Source organism: Pinus tabuliformis, chromosome 7, assembly GCF_031772625.1.
Source record: "Pinus tabuliformis cultivar Carrire ecotype Pingquan chromosome 7, CPIR1, whole genome shotgun sequence".
Taxonomy (NCBI): domain Eukaryota; kingdom Viridiplantae; phylum Streptophyta; class Pinopsida; order Pinales; family Pinaceae; genus Pinus; species Pinus tabuliformis.
Window position 1 is genome coordinate 26,788,991 of NC_142293.1, and position 20,009 is coordinate 26,808,999.

General features: G+C 40.7%; 1 protein-coding gene across 1 annotated transcript in view; it reads right to left on the minus strand.

Moving 5' to 3' along the window:
• LOC149244942 (protein Dr1 homolog) overlaps window positions 1–20,009 on the minus strand; it is a 134,174-nt gene that overhangs the window by 76,386 nt on the left and 37,779 nt on the right. The window contains exon 3 of the mRNA XM_089457627.1: window positions 19,111–19,200. Coding sequence (XP_089313753.1) covers window positions 19,111–19,200 — 90 coding nt within the window. The remainder of the gene's footprint in view (window positions 1–19,110; window positions 19,201–20,009) is intronic.

The window sequence follows — 20,009 nt, forward strand, 5'->3', positions numbered from 1 at the left end:
ATGAAATGACTCAGGATGTTTGAGAGTGGTTTCGGCCTCATTGGATTTCATATGGATAAAGTAGAATTTTAGATTTCATTCAAAATCTAGCAGACTTATCAGTTTTTCAGGATTTCAGGATTGGAGGATTGCAATGTTTCCATTGAATTTTGTCATGTATTAGGGTATGGAACTCGTATTTAATCAAGAGCACCAATCCCTCTATGTACCTTGATGTTAGTGACATTGGTTGTCGAACTCCTCTGGGATTCGCTCCCAAACCAGGAGCTTCTGAAAATGTCGCTCCCGCTCCCATTTTCGCTCCTGCTCCCAAGTAACACAAAGAAGAGAAAACGTTTGGATCAAAAACGGTTAAATGATCTAGTTTATGTCCAATACAACCTCCGGCTCAGACGAAACCATTTGTTGAACAAAAGACCTGATTTAGATCCCATTGTGTTGGAAGACATTGATCCAACATCAGATTGGGTAGTGGAGAGTCGTCTAGCAGAGTTTGATCTTGATGAGGATCTTGATTTAGATTCAGATATCGAGACATCAATTGAACTTGAACATGCTGTTCAGTTGAATGCAGATCCCAATCCACCATCCTCAGTCCCACAGCCAGCAAGGACTCCAGTTGTAGGTGCTTCCTCTGCTCAGCCACGACAAAAGCGCAGCCGCATATCTACTCTATCTTAGCTTGCATCTGCTGCAGTTGCACAGCCTGCTAGTGGTACCACTTCTACAGCTGCAGTTGGAGATGATGATGATGAGGAGGAGCCATGGACCCCCTGTCTGACTCTGATGATGATCCAGAGATTGATCAACATGATCTTGGCTCCTCTGGCAATAGCTACTAGCCAGTAGCTGTAGTACTAGTACTGGAGTCTGATCATAGTTTACTTTTGTTGTAGAGGCCATTTCTAGCCTCCTTGGTTATGTGTTTTTTGTTTTGAGTCTTTGATCATGTATGACAGTTGACTATGTATTGCCATTGGGTACCATTTTGATATAATGGATTGGTTCATGAGCCTACTTTGATCATATGTTGTCTTCCATCTATATTATAATGCTGTGTGTTTGGAAACATGAATGAAAATCTCTAAAATTATGTTTAAAATCTTTAAAATTATGTTTTTTTATAAATAAAAAAAAATATTTAATGTATTTTTTACAACAACCGAGTCATTGAAATCGAGCCGGCCGAGTCATTACCGTTTCGAAGTCGGAGTCGGAGTTGATCCTCGACCGAGTCGGAGTCGGAGTCGGAGTCTTAAAACATTGATCATAAATAAGAATTCACATATCCTCCAAAAATATAATGATGTACGCATTACCTTGATATAACAGAATCTGTAATTCCGGCCACCCTAGAGCTAATAACGCAGAGATCACGTGGAATAGGGCTTGGGTATATTTTTTTTTTGGTTTTGGGTTTTTCGCTTGGCATTTTTCATTACATATTTTTCTTCACTGCAACTCTAAAGAACTCAAACAGGGAGGAGATAGAAAATTAAAGGTCACGGTTATGTCTAAAGGAATGGAAACTTAAATATCAAATCTCAGTGGAATTGTGATGATAGTTGATAATCATCTTGACCAAGCAAAGGCCATGTGATATCGTCCTTAATGACACTATAAAGATAATCTAATCTGAAGAAAAGGTCAATATAAGAACCAAGTTAATGTGTGGAGAGTTTCGATCCTACAAGTCCTGTACTTAGTTCAAAAACATGTATGATTATTGTGGCATAGTGCGGTGGATCTAAAGGTTAATTTTATGCATCTCTTGAAGTTGTGCTACACACCAGAATAACTCAACACCCACCCACATACATACATACATACATATATATATATATATATATATATATATATATATATATATTTGAGTCAACAATTCTTCTGAGATCACTCAGAAATCAAGCTGACCTGAAGCAGTAGACCATATATTATATCAAATCATCTCCGTGACAGCGTGCCTTTTCAAGTCCCACACAGTGAGAAACTTGACAATCTTTTGATCTAAAGGATCCATGTAACTAGATATAGCACATACATTAATCTATTGTTTGGTTGATTGGGCTAGTAGTTAGGACAGTATTAAGATTTCTTAAGGGAATTAGTTAGGTAGTGTTGTGTTATGTTTGGGCTATTAGTTAGAACTGTATCAAGTGTAGTTGAGAGCATTAATTAAGGGTTGCATTTAGTATAGAGTGTTGTGTTATGTTTAGGCTAGTATTTAGAACTGTGTCAAGTCAAGGTTTGTCACATTGATTAGGGTCTATCATAGTTAGTTCTTGATTTTTACTCTTATGTAGCTTTCTTCGGTTTGTTGTTAGGTCTAGGTAGTGTGTAAAATCTCCTTTAGGTCTGTCATAGTTGACAGCCAGTCCAGTCCTACGTTGATTGTAAAGTTGGTGGACAAGTCAAGAGACATCATAAGGGCAGTACACGAGGCACGAGCTTACTTCAGGTACGTATCATTATCATATAATTTATAAGCCTTGCATATTTATTGTTTTTGGACTAACAAGAGTATTGCAGGGAGAGGTAAGTTTCATAAAAGGGGTAATTTCATTTTATCTTTGGGTATTGAGTATCGTCTTTGGAACTTTTATTTGCAGGTGGAAGAAGTTTCTAGGCACAAGGTATTGAAGTGACAACCAACCAAGCATTCTCATCACCTCTTGAAGGCATCTTTACATCAAGTCAGATTGCACATTCTATGAAGACAAAGCAGGCATCATAGTCACATCATCAACAGTTGTCCTATGTATGAAGAAGCATTGTAAAAATTCAAGAGTCGAATCATTGTAATTGGGCTATTATCCCTGGTACGAGAGCCCATATTTTGTAAAGAGTCAAGTTGCATAAGAGTTGTATAAGGCATTGTTAGGGAGAGTCAGTTCTATTGTCAGTGTCTATCGGGATAAGGGTATGGGTCCTAGTGTTGTCTATAATTTATTGAAAATCATTGAAACGTGGGTCATTGTACCTGGTACGAGAGTCCACTTCTTTTATTTATTTTGTCTTTATAGGGTGGTAGGGTAGTGCTAGGCAGGCGAATGAAGTCACCTTCAAGTTGGAGCCTATAACCACTTCAGGGTGGTAGGGTGGTGTTAGGGCAAGTTGTGGCTTGCTAGGGTGTTAAGGCATCCTTTCAGCTGACTGTTGATAAAACCAGGGCATTGGGGCATCCTTCCAGTGGGAGCTGGAGAAGAATGCTTTTCTAGAGTTCTAGGAAGTTGTAGCTTTCTTTTCAGTTGGAGATAGAGATTAAAGAACTTATTAGAAAAATGTTTGGCGGTTTTTGACCCAGAGGGGGTTTTCTACCTAAAAATCTTGTGCCTATTGTCTCTATCTTTTGCATTGTTGTTTACTACTTTTACTGAATAATTATAATAATTGAAGATTAACTAATGCTCTGAAAAATATTAATAAAGAGTTAATTGCTAATACATACTAATTCAACCCCCCCTAGTATTTCCAACATCCAGTTTGTTTTTCTACCAGAGCTTTAAAGTCTTTGAACATGTTAAATGCTTGATTTTTGTTTTTCAAAAAGAAAATCCAAGTTTTGCAAGAAAAAACAACCACAAAGATTACATAATACAAATAGCCGCCAAGAGAAGTTACAAGCATAGGTCCACGTAAATCAAAATGTAAAAGATGAAGTACCTCACTGGTTTTTCTTTTGCTTGAAGGGAATGGTCCCTTTACATGCTTTCCACTTGCACACCCTTAGCAAACTCCATCATGATCCACTCTAATCTTAGGCATTCCAGAAACCATCTTTCTCACATGAGGCAATGCTTTATAGTGAAGATGAGTGAACCTTCGGTGCCACAGTTCACATTGATGATTACTATCATGAATCAATGCATGGATAGGTCTTCCATTGATTTTATAAATATCTTCAAATCATGATCCCAAAGTGAAGGCAAGTAATAATAATTATACATATTGACTTCATTGTCTGCAATGATATAATTCATCTTTGATCGTTGCAAAAGAGGTTAGTTTAGAAAACTATCATTCCATCCTTTGCAAAAGTCATGATTCTTTCCTGCAATCACTATTGTCAGTAAACCCATGACCTTTCTCATCAAATATAATGTGAGAGAATCAAAATCCCCCTATCTTCAGTATTCAATTTCTATCAGTTATTCTTTCATAACCTTCTATGCATTATACTTCTTTTCAAGACAACACTTTCTTGCACATGCATAAACAGAAGTAAAATTGCTCTTTACTTTTACAAGCATCGACAAGTACCAAAACCTCATAATGGAGGCTTTTGTGATAAATCACATCAACATTTTGTGATCAATGTGTTTCGAACCCATACCAAGGTTCATCATCAATACCAAAACCACAACTATTAAACACATACAACACCTTAATTACTATCTGCAAAATTACTATCATGTCTATTTATTATTGGATCAGGGAGCAGACTTTCTTGAAAAGTGATGACCTCTTTTTCCTTTCTGCTTCTTGTCTTGGGCAGCAAAGGCAGTAGGTTCTCCCTCTTCATGCTTAAGAATTCTTTGTCTAAAAAATCATTCTGGCCTCTTCTTAACTACACTTTCCTAGGATCTCATCAAATGTGGGACACTTATCATTTCTGTTGATAGTAGTAATAAAAGTTTCCCAAGTTGGAGGAAGACCTCCAAGCGTAATCAGCACCAGCGCTTCATCAGATATAATTTCACCAGCAGTTCACAGTGGATCCTTGATTTTAGATATCCTCATGAAGTATGCTTGAATGGTCTCTCCTCTGTTCATCTTAATGTCCTTGAGTTGATTCTTCAAGACAGGGATTTGACTCAATTTGTTTACTTGATATATTCCAATCAGCTTGTCATATATTTCTTACGATTTCTTCAACTTGGAGACATAGGTGATGAGATGGTTTCCAAGAGAATCAAGGATAATCTTCCTAGCCTAGACTTCTCCCTTCGTGTATATGGCCTTGACAACAGCATTTGAATTTTCTTGTGGTTCTACTACCATGCCTTCAACATATTCCAGTACATCATCTTCTTTAAGAGTAATATACAATCTTGTCTTTCATGGACCAAAATTCAAAGCATCATTTAGCTTCTCTTCATTCTTTAAGAAAGAAGAAGACATCTTTCAACAGCAAAGAATTTCAGCAATAAGTCAAACAAATTTCAGCAGCAAGTGATATTTCAGCAAAAAATAAGAGCAGCAAGTGATATTTCAGCAGAGAATAGGAGCAGCAAGTGGTATTTCAACAGAAAATAGGAAGAGCAGCAAGTGATATTTCAACAAAAAATAGAAGGGTGACAACTCTTATCTTCTTGGGCTTGTCTTCATCAAAGCTCTAATACCATGTTGAGATTTTGATGTTCTATGTTGTAACAATTACTTATTCCAAAACTTCTTTTTATTGCAATATTAGTTAAGCAATTGTAAATAGAACATAAACCAAATGCACAATTGAAAACAACCAAGAACAAGATAAGATACAAAGAATTTAGGTCCAATGACCAGGGAAAAACCAACCAGATTCTTCTTCTATTAGATATCAATGGTTCGGCAAAAATACAAAGTACAATGAGAGATCAAAAGAATGAATAAGTTCACCCAAATCTGAACAAGTTGTAGCATGAAGATCGCTAATAGTAGCAGCTGATGCAAACATTGAATCAACCTTCAAGTTCTACTCTTACTCTCCAAGTCTCTCTCTCTCTCACAATCTTTTTGAAGTCTCTCCAACTCTCTCTCAAGTTCAAATTCTTCTTTCACAATTCACAAGTAGTGAGACTGAGATGATATGAGATACATATATATAGGAGGAGCAATAAATTCTAGTCATAAAGGAGCAACACGCATGCCTTGAGGAAGAGTTACATATGCCATTTAGGGAGGTACACATGCCTTTGTAACTCATGCCATTAAGGAGGTATGTTGCACGCATGCCTTTGTAACTCATGCCATTAAAGAGGTACACATGCCTTAGTAACTTATGTCATAAATGAGGTCAATGCATGCCTTAGTAACTTATGTCATAAATAAGAGAATGTAATATATGCATTAAAGAGTGTGTAAGAGGAATATTTTATGACATGCTTTAATGAGTGTGTAAGAGGAATATGACATGCTTTAATGAGTGTGTAAGAGGAATATGACATGCTTTTAATGAGTGCATAAAAGAGAGTGTAACCTATCCATTAAGTGAGAGAGAGTAACATATGTATTAATTGAGGGGAGTTACATATGACATGATTGAGTGCCATGATTGAGAGACATGAATTTCCTTTTAATAATAATATAATATTATCATAAAGGATAAGTAATAATAATAATATTGATGATTAAGTCAAGATCAAACTATTAGGATTGATTAATGATAAGTTAAGTGATTTTCCATCAACTATACTTGATTTCCAATTGATACAAGGTGATTTGCTATTTTTGGAAAGTCATACTTGAGATACTAGACATGGCTTTCTATTTTTAGGAAGTTACTCTAGAATTGTCATAAATGAGATTTTAGATAAGGAAATTCATCACTGAGCTGCCAATTATCAACAAATTTCAATGTCAAACTACGAGATAAGGGATATGATGTCTACTTCATAGGGAAGAAGGTGTTCATCAAACACAAATGCCAGAAAAAGGTGAAGCAAATTGGAGTTCATAGCAACAGATTGAATAAGTTGCAACTCGATTCTCCAAGGCACTAGTTAGCAACAGCAGCAGTGACAACGGTGGTAGTGAGAAAGACCTAAATGAACTATGGCATAGGAGAATGGGTCATCTACACCATGGACCACTTAGGATGCTCAAGGAGATAGTGACAAGTGTTCCAAAATTGAGCACGGAACACGATAATGTGTGCAAGGGGCGCGTACTTCGAAAATATGCTAAGGCAACATTCCCAAGAAGTGACAGTAGATTAGATCATGTGTTGCATCTTATACACAGATATTTGTAGTCCTATGTCCACCAGATCTCCTAGAGGGTACGAGTACTTTGTCACCTTCATCGATGACTACTCCGGGAAAACTTGGATCTATTTCTTGAAGACCAAGGATGAGGTCTTCAGTCGTTTCCTAGAGTTTAAAGCTCTAGTGAAAAATGCAACAAGGAAGAGGATCAAGGTACTTCACACAGATAACGGAGAAGAGTACACAGACAATGACTTCACGAACTTCTATGCGAAGGAGGGCATCAGGAGGGAGTGGACAACTCCATACAATCCACAACATAATGGAGTGGACCAATAAAACAAGTCTATAGTTGGGGCAACAAAAGCTATGTTGTATGACTAGGACATGCCCAAGTTCCTATGGGCAGAGGCATGTAACACAACAATGTATATACAGAACAGAGTTCCTCACAGAGCATTGGGGAAAATAACACCAAAAGAGGTTTCTCAGGGAAGAAATCATTGATTATTCACTTCAGGATCTTTGGCAGTGTAGCCTACTACCACGTACCAAATGAGAAATGCACTAATTTAGATCAGGTTGCAGAGAAGGGGTTCTTCGTTGGATATAGAAAAACCTCAAATGCATACAATATCCATATTCCTAGCAGCGGGAAGATTATCGTGAAACGGAATGTTAAGTTCATGGAGGACAGAGCCTTCGGGAGATCTCGTAAGATGCCAACGGGTGATCAGAGTGAGCCAACAGAAGCTACATTATTCCAGCAACAGGGGCAGTTGGCAGTTGCAAGGACAAGCGCAAGAACAATCACAAGGATCTAGTATAGTTACCAATACAAGCACGACCTCAAGTGCAGGAGATCTAGTGAGTTCGCAGCAGACGAAGCAATAGAGGAGGATTAGGAGTTGGTCGAACCACCCACCACTAGCAGTCAAACCAGCAGAGAAGTTCGTTAGACATTGATGGATGCGAAGGAGTTTATGGAAGCTCCTTGAACGGGCAAGAGAGAACGCAAACAACGAAACAAATACCAAACATTGGTGGCATAGGTGGTTGAACCTTCCAGCTGTTAGGAGGTTGGACAACATCAAGTGTGGCAGGATGCCGTGGTGGAGGAGTATAGCTCCATCATGACGAATAATGTTTGGGAGATCGTGTTAAGACCTATGGACTAAGTTGCACAAAGCACCGAAACGTTTCGGAGTTTCCAAAACGGGTACATTTACCAAAAATGGAAACATTGACCAAAACATCATCTGAAACGTCATATATATATATATATATATATAAAGAAATTTATAAATAAGAGAATAACACAATATCTTGAAGAAAAAAGGAAATAAGACCTATAGATGACAATTTAGAAGGAAAACCAAGTCTATATTAACTCTCATTGATGAATACAAGATGGTCGATTTTTGGTCGAGTTTCAGAGTTTTAGGGACAAGAACGTCCGAAACACCAGGTTCCTAGAAGTTTTGTTCAACATAGCCTGTGGATAGGTCAGTTGTGGGCTCTCGGTGGATCTCTAAGATCAAGTACGTTGCAAATGGCAGCGTGGAGAAGTAAAAGGCTAGGTTCGTGGAAAAGGGGTATGCGCAGAAGGAGGTCATATGTTGATTTGGGGTAGCATCGGATGTGCTCTAGCCACGAAAATGGGTGGAGATGCTAAAGCACATGAGATCTCCAATACCCAGAAATGGTTTGGGCAGAATCTAACCAGTTTGGGAGATATTAAAATAATTAATATTTTTAAAGCAGTACCTAAGTCTAAACTTAGGGAAAATAAAATATTAATGTGAATTAATATAAAACTGAGTTAGAATGGTCCAAAAGTCATGGATAAAGCCAGATCTAATCTTAGTTGTTGATTAGGGACTTAATCTTGGTTGTTGAATTGTCAATGAGAAAAGTATAAGAGGAGGCTTGAGGGTCACTTGGAGAACAAACCGAGTTGATCAAGATTTCGATTTTCTGGGCAGGGTTTGCTGAGGAAGTCGAAAGAGTATCAAAGTTGCAGCTGAGGGACAGTGAATACAAAAGAAGAGAGGCAGAGATAGTACCAGGAGGGTCAACGTAGAAGCCGGGAGAGAGGGACGTAAAGCCAGCCAGAGGTTCAGTAGAAACAGCCAGGGCTCACGCAAAGCCATCCAGGAGTTGTGCAGTGCCTAAGAGAGCCAGCGTGGGTGATGCAGAGGCTCTAAGGGCTGACGCAGGGTGAGCTAGGGTGACGTTGGGCAAACGTTGGGCCAGAAAGGGCTGACGCAATCCCTAGAGGCTGACATTGGGGTTTTCGTGGGGCAGATTGGAGCTGGGAGCTTTCGGAGTGTTTATCTGGGGTTTCAGCGGGAATATCTACTTCCGAGTAGAGAGGACTGAGGTACTACTACCGAGATTATTCTCTATTGGGTGAGCTGTCGGTTTTGGCACCCAGATTGTATTCAGAAACTGCATAAAGATAACTGCACCGGTTTTCCTGCATTGGGTTTTTCCAGGGACATTGGTCCAAAAACAACGGTGTCACTTGTGTGCTTGTTTTGTTTCCTTCAGTTGATAACCTGTAATGTGTTGAGCATGTACTTGTATTTATTTTCAGTATTTACATGGTAAATAATTTGTTAATTAATCAGAACAAGTAGGCAGAAATAAATCATAAAAGTACATTAAGGGTTTCTAATAGTTAGACTTAGAAATTCCAACATGGTATCAGAGCGTGGTTGCGGATCACAGGAGAACTGAGGACATCAGTCGAGCAGAGCAGCAGCAGCAAAAAACAGTTGCCCTGAGTGACAGAAGTTGTTCCTAGCAGAGAAGCAACAAGGAAGGGCTGATGCAGTGTCTGCGTCATCAAGTTTGAGCGAGGAAGAGGATCAGCACAGTGGCAGAAGGGAGCAGACTCGACCTACGCAGTGCCCGATCATCTTTCTCAACAGGAAGGATTGACGCCCGTGGCCAGGAGGTGCAGATTTTGCTAGTGTTGGGATTGCGCAAAGCCTAGAAGCTCTAACCTTCAGTTGTTGGGGCTTAGGAGGCTGTGGGTAAGTTGTAGAGTGAAGCTAGTGGGGTACTGTAGTCAGAACAGTACCTAACAGGGCACGACCAAGGAGGAGGGAGTTGCTACCAAGGATTTCTAGCCAAGAAATCCTGATCTGAAAAGGGGCTCTTAGGATTCTTATCCAACTTACAAGAACCTCTCCCACTTCCAAAGCTTGAAATATTCCCAAGTCTTATTGATTAACCAATGCGGAATTAAGAAATGCTTAACAATATAGTGTATGCTGATAATTGTTTTAGACTGATTATATGTTTTAAAATCTATTGTTTGTGTTGATAAGTGAATGTGCTTAAACTGATATATAAATGCATATAACAGTGAGTAATGCAGCAGTAAAAACAAACACATAAGAGAGCAAATTAATTAGGAGTTCACCCACAACTCTTGGGCTATGTCTCTGTGAGCTCTAGTCAACTCGACTAGGCTCTCTGGGATTATGGTATAAGTCCTTTTTACAAGCTCTTGGCTCAACTCCTGTTGTTCTACACAGAAACAGTGAGTTCAGACACCATTTTATCCCTTGGCTCTTGAAGCTCTGGCTCTTGGCTCTTAGTTCTGGCTCTTGGCTCTGACTCTGGCTCTTTGGCTCTTGGTTCTGGCTCTTGGCTCTGACTCTGGCTCTTTGGCTCTGGCTCTCTGGCTCTTCGCTTTGGCTTCTTTCTGCCTTCTATCAGGTTACAGCTCTCTCTCTGGGCTTTTCACTTGAACTCCAAGTGACTCCCTAGGTTGTTTTGTTGCTTCTGAGCTGCCTCTTTGGCTTCTGCACTGCCTCTTTGCCTTAGCTTCTTGCTTTGGCTTCTGCTTCAGCAGCAAACCCCTCAAGGATCAATAACAACAACCATCCACAACCCAACAACCCTTTGTCTTTGACATTCATGGCTTTTAAGCCAAATCGGCACTATCTGTTTGCTTTCCCTTTCGGGCTCTCTGTCTTCCCGCTTTGGTCCACTCAAATCCCTTCTCTGAGCGTTAGCAATCCTTGCTAAACGCCCTCAGGGATGAATGCCACCTATACTGTAACGGAAGGGGACTATCGGCGCTTGAAATCCTTAGAAACAGTCGTTCTGTGTTTTCACAGAGAACGTTGTAAACACGGGAAAAACCTGCCAAAACACAGTCTTTCGGACTTCAAAAGTCCTTAAATCCCGCCTTATATTTCTATTGGGTCCGCCCACAAGTCGCTGTCGCAAGTCGCAATTGGCATGTTCCAAGGTTTCCCTTCGTATTTTTAAAATACGTTAAAACATGGAAATAACGTAAAAATGGCTCCCTCCGGACTTGAAACAATATATATTTCCATTCACGAACCCTTTCGGGTCCAGTTTATCGCATCACGCATATATATATATATATATATAACATATGGCCACTCCTCTGTAATGCTCTGATTGCGATCCACAGATTTCAGTGATCACACCATCACATTACCCGGGGTCCCGGCCTTGCCTTGTGGCATCGCCGAGGTATCGCATCGGCCCGGTCCCATCGCATGTTATGCTTCCGCCTGCCCGCTGACTGCCACCGCCGATTGTGATTGCCGATCGGATCTAGACCGTTGATCGTTCAGATCCGACGGCTCCTATTTATTGTCCCTTTGACCTCCGATAGGCTCGCTTTTTGTTGTTTTCTCATGTTTTTAGCCTCTTTTCCCAAAGAACAAGGGGAGCTTATTTTTATGATAACTCCTTCATCTAAAGTCCGTTTTCGCCCATTCAAGTTGCGTAGATTTAGAATAAGGAGATCTCTGCAATGAGACTATTTCCAAGAGCAGCTTGCGATTTTCATTTTCCTCTAATTTACAAAGGATGTGTGCCATTTGGCACATTTCACCTCTTATATGAAGTCTTTTAGACTTAGAGATTTATCCAGGATCCATTTTTGGATCAAGCTGCACTAACGATCGGAGTGGGGGCATCTCGACATTGGCAGAAGGGTTTCCAGGAGCGAAATCGAGGCTCAAAGGGAGTCACACCAAGAACTTCCAGGAGGGAAGTAGAGGAGCAGCGAAATGGCAGTGAATGGGGTAAGAGACAAGGACAGACTGGACGGAGCCTCAAACTTCGTAGTCTGGAAGGCCAGAATCTTGTCCGTTCTAGACAAGAACCGTGTCAACCACTTCGCCTTGAGGATGATAGCAATCCGAGTTGACCCAACTGAGAACGACAAGTACGAGGAGGCAATGGTGAGGGCCAAGAGCATCATCCTTGATGGGTCAAGGACCATGTAGTACCACATATTTCCGAAAAGGACACGGCAAATGAGATGTGGAAGGCCCTAGAGAAATTGTACCAGCACACTTTTGTGCAAAGAAGGATGCTACTAGAAAATCAGTTGCAGTCATACCAAATGTAGTAGGGAGAACAGATCAACATCTTCCTTGATCGATTGAAGGAGATCCGGGATTAGCTAACTTCCATAGGGGCCACGTCGGATCAAGAATTGATGGTGAGAAAAACCCTGAACGCGGTCTTTGAAGACTGGGAGGTGTTTGTCCAGAGCATACTGGGCAAGGCAACCCTTCCAGATTGGGAGGAAATGTGGGTGGCTCTTCGCCAAGAAGAGATCAAAAGGCTAAGCAAGGCGGGAAGCAGCGGCAAGGGGATCAGAATCAAGAAGGAGGAAGAGGAGGATGTTGCCCTAGCATCTGAGGTAAAGCAGGAGAAACGGAAGAAGAAGGACCTCTCCAAGGTCAAATGCTTCAACTATGGGGAACAGGGTCACTATGCGAGCCAATGTCCGAGGAAGAAAAGCAAAGGAAAGGCTTCCAAGACCAAGGTTGCGCCAACAAGGGCAGAGAAGGAAGTGGAGACAGATGATCACTGTGCCATGAGTGCTCACACGCCACTTAAGAGGAAATGGGGAGACATCAAGCTGTAGTCAAACGGACTACAGGCGATGAGGGACAAGATCCTCAAGGTACCTAGCCTCTTGGATTATACCTTACTACGGGAGCCCCGAAGAGGAGTAGTAGTACTAGTGGATGTCAGTAGAGACGAATGCAGATGGAGCGTCAGAGGGAGCTACAGTGCAGGATTCCCAGGACAGCGTGAGGCAGCAGTGCGAGATGCATAGAGTTGTTGCAGCAGCGCAGAGATTAGAGAGGGAGCACTTGTCAGCGACAAAGGGAGTTTCAGCATCGAGGGTGTCTCTAGCCTAACAGAGATGTCAGAGTTGGGAGATCAGTTACTTACTTCTCAGTATCTGAGTTGCAATGCAGCAGTTAGCAGTGGCAGTGCTATGGGCAGCACGATGCAACATGATGAGAGGGATTGCAGTGCAGATGCAGCAATGGCAGTAGCAGAGACATGGGTAGCAGCACGGATGCAGGGAGCTGCCGTACAGATGCAACAGTGGCAATAGCACGGCCATGGGTAGCAGTACATAATGCAGCAATGCAGAGGATGTTAGGCAGCACGCCTAGCATCAGCACAAGGACTGATACCGGATGATCAGGGTGATGCTCAGTGAGGAGTATTACTAGAGCACAATCCTCGCTAAGAGGGAGTGTTGATTTGGGGTAGCATTGGATATGCTCTAGCCACGAAAATGGGTGGAGAAGCTAAAGCACTGAGATCTTCAATACCCAGAAATGGTTTGGGTAGAATCCAACCAGTTTGGGAGATATTAAAATAATTAATATTTTTAATGAAGAAAAATAAAATATTAATGTGAATTAATATAAACTGAGCTAGAATGGTCCAAAAGTCATGGATCAAGCCAGATCTAATCTTAGCCGTTGATTAGGGACTTAATCTCGGCCATTGAATTGTCAACGAGAAAAGTATAAGAGGAGGCTTGAGGGTCACTTGGAGAACACACCGAGTTGATCAAGATTTCGATTTTCTGGGGCAAGGTTTGTTGAGGAAGTCGAAAGAGTGATCAGAGTTGCGGCTGAGGGGCAGTGAATACAGAAGCAAAGAGGTAGAGATAATACTAGGAGGGTCAGCGCAGAAGCCGGGAGAGAGGGATGTAGAGCCAACCAGAGGTTCACGCAGAGCCAGCCAGGGCTCACGCAAAGCAAGCCAGCGCTCACACAGAGCCTCAGAGAGCCACCGTGGGTGACACAGAGGCTCTAAGGGCTAACGCAATGCCTCCATAGGTTGACACAGGGCGAGCTAGGGTGATGTTGGGCAGACGTTGGGCTAGAAAGGGCTAGCGCAGTCCCTAGAGGTTGACGTTGGGGTTTTCATGGGGCAAATTGGAGCTGGGAGCTATCGGAGTGTTTATCCAGGGTTTCAGTCGGAATATCTACTTCCGAGTAGAGAGGTACTACTGCCGAGATTATTCTTTGTTGGGTGAGCCGGTTTTGGCACCTAGATTGTATTCAGAAACTGCATAATAAAACCCTTAAATAATTGCACTGGTTTTCCCGCATTGGGCTTTTCCGGGGACATTGGTCCAAAAACAACGGTGTCACTTGTGTGCTTGTTTTGTTTCCTTCAGTTGATGATCTGTAATGTGTTGAGCATGTACTTGTATTTATTTTCAGTATTTACATGGTAAATAACTTGTTAATTAATCAGAACAAGTAGGCAGAAATAAATCAGAAAAGTACATGAAGGGTTTCTAACAGTTAGACTTAGAAATTCCAACAGCATAGATTATGAGGAGACCTTCGCTCCAGTTGCCAAATATACTTCCATTCGGTCAATAATATCTTTAGCAGCAAATATGGGATGGGCAGATTCACCAGATGGACGTCAAGACAACTTTCTTGAATGAGGTGATAGAAGAGGAGGTATACATCAAATAGCCAGAGGGCTTTGAGACTCATGAGAGGGGCACACACGTGTGCGAACTGAAGAGAGCACTGTACAGGTTCAAACAGGCTCCCAAGGCATGGTATGGTAGGATTGACAGCGACTTGCAACAGATGGGATTTGTCAAGAGTGATGCAAATCCCAACCTTTAATGTCTGAATGGTAGAGGATGAGCATCCTAGTGTTGTATGTGGATGACCTATTTCTGACAGGGTCATCAGGGCTCATAGAGAACTACAAGAGGAACCTGGCAGCGGAGTTTCACAGGAAGGATTTGGGACTGATGCATTACTTCCTAGGCCTGGAGGAATGGTAGAGGGACGAGGAGATCTTCCTTGATCAAGGGAGATATAGTATAGAAATTTTGAATAAGTTCAGGATATAAGATTTTAGGCCTATGTCCACGCCTAAGATTACTAATTGGAGGAAGATCAATGCATCAAAGGACGAGGATATTGATCCAACCTTGTATAGGCAACTCATCAATTCACTCACATATCTAGTCAACACCAGGCCATACATCTGCTTCACGGTCAACACTCTCAGTCAATTTATGGTGGGACCTAAGAGAGTGCACTTGATATACTGAGTATTTGTGCAGCACAATCGAGTATGGGTTGAGGTATACTTGAGGTGATGGTGTCAGGTTATGTGGTTATACGGATGCAGACTGGGCAAGCAGTTCAGTTGATTGGAAAATTACATCAAGGTGTTGTTTCAGTGTTGGATCAAGGGTTGTGGCTTAGTGCAACAAGAAACAACATTTCATAGCACTGAGCTCTGCAAAAGCAGAGTACATGGCAACTAGTAACATGGTTACATGTGAAGTTATTTGGCTTTGGAAGCTGCTAGTGAGCTTGTTCGGTCAAAGCATGGAGGCGACTAGTATCTACTATGGTAATCAGAGTTCCATCAAGCTCTTTGAGAATCCAGTTTTTCATGATAGGTCGAAACAGATAGTCATACAATACCACTTCATCAAGGATTGTGTGCAGGGTGGAGCAGTTCGGCTATAGCATGTTTCCACAAACCAGCAGGTGGTTGATATGCTCACAAAGGCTCTAGGGAGAGCCAAATTCGTCTATTTCCGAGAACATAAGGGTATAGTGGAGAACACCTTCCTCGCTAAGAGGGAGTGCTAGTTTTTTATGTATATGGTAGCATCCAACAAATGTTTAGTCTCAAATGATGCTAAGAGGCTAATGAACTCTAGATCTCCACAACCCAAAAAAAGTTTCGCGAGATAAGTTGGGGAAACACTCTAAATAAATTAATTTTTCATAACTAAAATATTTCCTAAGTCTAACTTAGGAAAAGTGGTAAATTAAAGTTAATTAATTAAGGATGTTGGAGATTGCTCTAAAGACTTTTATTAATGAAGTCAATTTGATCTTAGCCATCGATGGAGATTAAACCATGGTCGTTGAGAACCCAACGAGAGCTTATAAGATTAGGTCGAAGGGCTTGGAGAGAGCATCAGTGTGATCACTTGTGAGCAACACCGATCAAGCTATCCAATTCGTAGTTTTTAGTGAGGGCACAATTCGAGCCAGAGGGAAGAGCATCAAAGAGAAGAAGCAGCAAAAAATTTGAGAGTAGGATTCTGAAGAGTCTCCCAGTGATTTTCTAGTATCAGAGAGACAGGATAAGGGAGGTCGAGTTATTTGCAGAGAGGGTCTATTACAACTAGTGCGAATGGCCAGAAACCCAAATGCGAGTCGTTGGAAGAGGGTTTGTTCAATTATCGGAGACCAGATCTAGTTCCAGAAGGCAACGTGAATTCTTTCCAAAGGCGGAGGGAGGCAGGACAGCTCATTCAAAGTCAATTTTGGGGCAGCGCGAATTACTCTCAGAGCCAGCACTGCGCATTTTAGGCAGCAGTGCAAGTTGTCAGTGTGGGGTGCGAGCAGGCCAGAGCAAGCCGAGTTGATTTGTAGAGGAGATCTTGGATCTCTAGTATATTTTGTGTTGATTTCCAGAGGTTTGCTAGTCGGCAACTAGTTGTAATAATTTTCTCAAATTGCTGCATAATAAAATAAACCCTCATTTGCTGCACCAGTTTTCCCTTGGGGGTTTTTCTAGAGACGTTTAGTCCAAAATAACATTGTCAATTTTACTGTGTGTGTGCGTCTATTTCTCAGTTCTTGTTTTTATTTCGACGACGTATTTTAATTGGTGAAGAATTGGAGTGTGGTTTATTCGCTATTTGTTGTAATAATAATTACAGAAGACAAATAAACTATAAATTTAGGAGAATAATAATCAGTTGTTGCAGTTCAAGGAATTTTCACAAGTGTCTCTTCATGGGTCAAGTCAGCCCCATTATATGTCTCTTTAATCACTATAAATTCACCCAACTCATGAGCAATTGACGAAGAAGATTTGTGAATTATCTGGGGCAGAAACAAAGAAAGAACAGTCCAAGTTCTAAACTTAGAAGATACATTTGAAGAAGGCTCAAGACACCTGAAGCTTGGAGTTTGGTTGTGGTTTGAATACTGTCTACGAATTTGGTTTGACAGAGGCTTAATTCAGCCTTGCTTAATGACAGATTTCCGCCCTGTCTTAGGGCATCTTTCTGAACTTAAACTCGTGCTTCCTTCTTAGGTGATTCTTGGCCTGTCTAAGGCCTTCTGCGGCTCTTCTCTATGAGGTAACACTCGACCTGTGTCTGAGGCTGTCTGCGGCCCTCTGTCTGAGGAGATTTTTGGCCTTATCTGAAGCCCTACTTCGGCCAGCACTGAGGTTCCTATTCAGCCCCTGAGGCAGACTGTTTGAGACCTCTTTGTAGCTTGATCTGAGGTTTCATTTGATTATTCTGTGGCAAGACTTGAGGACAGTTTCTAAGAGTTCCTAAGGCTGAGTTAAAGGTTGAAGTTGAGGATCATCAAGGAGCAGACCTAATCTTTTGGGAGCAGACCCTAAAATTTGTTCTGGAGCAGACTTTAATGTCTTTGTAGTAGACCTAAATCTGATGCAGTTTTGCTAGCAGACTTTAATGCTTGTAAAGTCCTGAGGCAGAAGTTGTACTTTGACTTGGCAGATCTTGGACGTTCTGATTTGTATCTTTTGGAGCAGATCTTAAACTTGTACCTGAAGCAGACCTCTTGATAATAGACCCTTGAAGTCTTGGAGCAAGTTGTTGAAGACAAGTAAGGATTTTGATATTCTAAGTATGAAGTTATCTTTGTAGAATTTGGATGTTGTTGTAATTGGGTCATTGTCCCTGATACGGGAGCCCAAAAAGTTTTATTTTATCTTTTATTCTATAAGGATAGCAGGGTGGTGCTAGGCAAGGAAGTTGTAGCTTCCTTCAAGAAGTTGTTGCCTCCTTCCAGTGGAAGCTGGTAAATATTGGGTTGTAGCCCTTCCAGTTGTAGCTTGTCTTGTAATATATAATATTGTACATGTATATATCTTGTGTTCAATTGATGTGATGTTATTGGTTAATTGTTTTGATACTTAAATTGTTGAAGTTTACAAAATACTGATTCACCCCCACTCTCACTATTTCCAACAGAAATTGCAAAAATACTAGAACAATGATTTCATAACCTATTCCATTAGTCTCCTGATTGTTGTTGAACCCCTTAAGTCACAAGACTTTATTAAAAGAATCCTGGAGTGGCGGATCAAATAAACATTATCAACATCAGATTAATAAAATACCTGACATGCCTAGCTTCTGAAGATATTCATTCACTGCCTAAAAGATTCTACATTGATTTATCAAAAAACAATAGGTCCGTATAACATAAAGTATACTCAGCAATAGAGAAACCTACAAATGCTTGGTTCTAATGAGAATGTTTGAAAGCATCATGCCACATGAGAGCAAATTGTTAACATAGAAGCAAAGATCTAGTCTATTATGACCAGTCCTTCATAAAGGAAGCAATCAAAGGAAATAAAAACATGAATATAGACTGACACAACCCTTGGTTATAAGCAGTTAAGCAGGATAAAATATTTATCATTTTGAAGTCCAACACTGCTGAGAACAGCACACTAGATTCGATACACTAAGCTTATCATGGAAAAATTTCTATAAAAGATGCACTGCTTCCATTTACATCAAACTTACTTTCAGTTGCTCTAAATCAGCTCTGGCTGACTGTTTAACTACACATTCATTGGGATATAAGGAAACTCAGAGTCATCCATCATGGAAAATGTCATTTAATATGTTCAGGGACTAACCGATATCAGATAGAAAAACTATAATTTGAGTTTAACAAGGACAAATGGACAACTAGAAGTTAGCGAAAGATATAATGTTCCATTCTAACTTCTGCTTTACCATCTGTGCTATTTGCAAGAGGTCACAATTTTCTATCTTAAAAGGTAAACTGAATACAAATATCTTCTCACCAAGTTCACAACTTACCTACACAGCATTCAACTAGAAGATCCTGAGCATCTCTGGTTACACGAACATGTGCAGGTAACATCTCCTTGATGATCTTGGTCATAGTTGCTGAGTAACATAAACACAAAACAGAAGGGAGTAGAAATTAAATAACATAAAACTAAATTTATCTTACCAAATTACAAAATGAAAATTATCATTCCACTGTTCTATCAAATATTACTTTTAATGACCTCTTATTTCTTAATAAAAATAAAATTTTGAGCATCACATTTCTAATTTAACAAATAAAAGCTGTATTTTTCAATTGCAACTTGCAATACCTCAACACATAAAGGAAGGATGTGAGATCCTCAGGTGCAAGATATATAGGATAGAAGAATTACTCCATAAAGTACAGGTCCTAAAGCTGAAAGCTCTACTAGGTGGAATATAAGGGACTGTCCAAAGACAAATCTGATATACTTCGGCCTTGTGGACTGATTCCTTGTGCATAAGGTGCTGACTGTCTTGTTTCCATCATGGAAGACAACAGATTGTCTATGAATATAGGTTAGTTGAAGCCTTAACATAGTTTTCGTGATCTTTACCAAGATGACTTCTATTTTTTTATGTTTAGCGTGAGGGCTTGTAGCTGTCACCTGCTGCATTGCTGACCATACACAATCTATTCTAATATGTAATTATTCCAAACTAATGATCAACTATTACAATCTTCAATACAAGAAACTAAAACACACAATTGGGAGCTCTATTCCCCCTCGATCACATGGTCAATATACAATCACTGGGGCCCAAGCCCCCAAAGCCGCCTACTGCTGGGTGGGACCTCATGGTACTTATTGACACTCATCTGCTGATGACTCTGGATGGGAAGCCCCAAACGACAATTACCAGCCTTCTACTGCAGCTGGCTG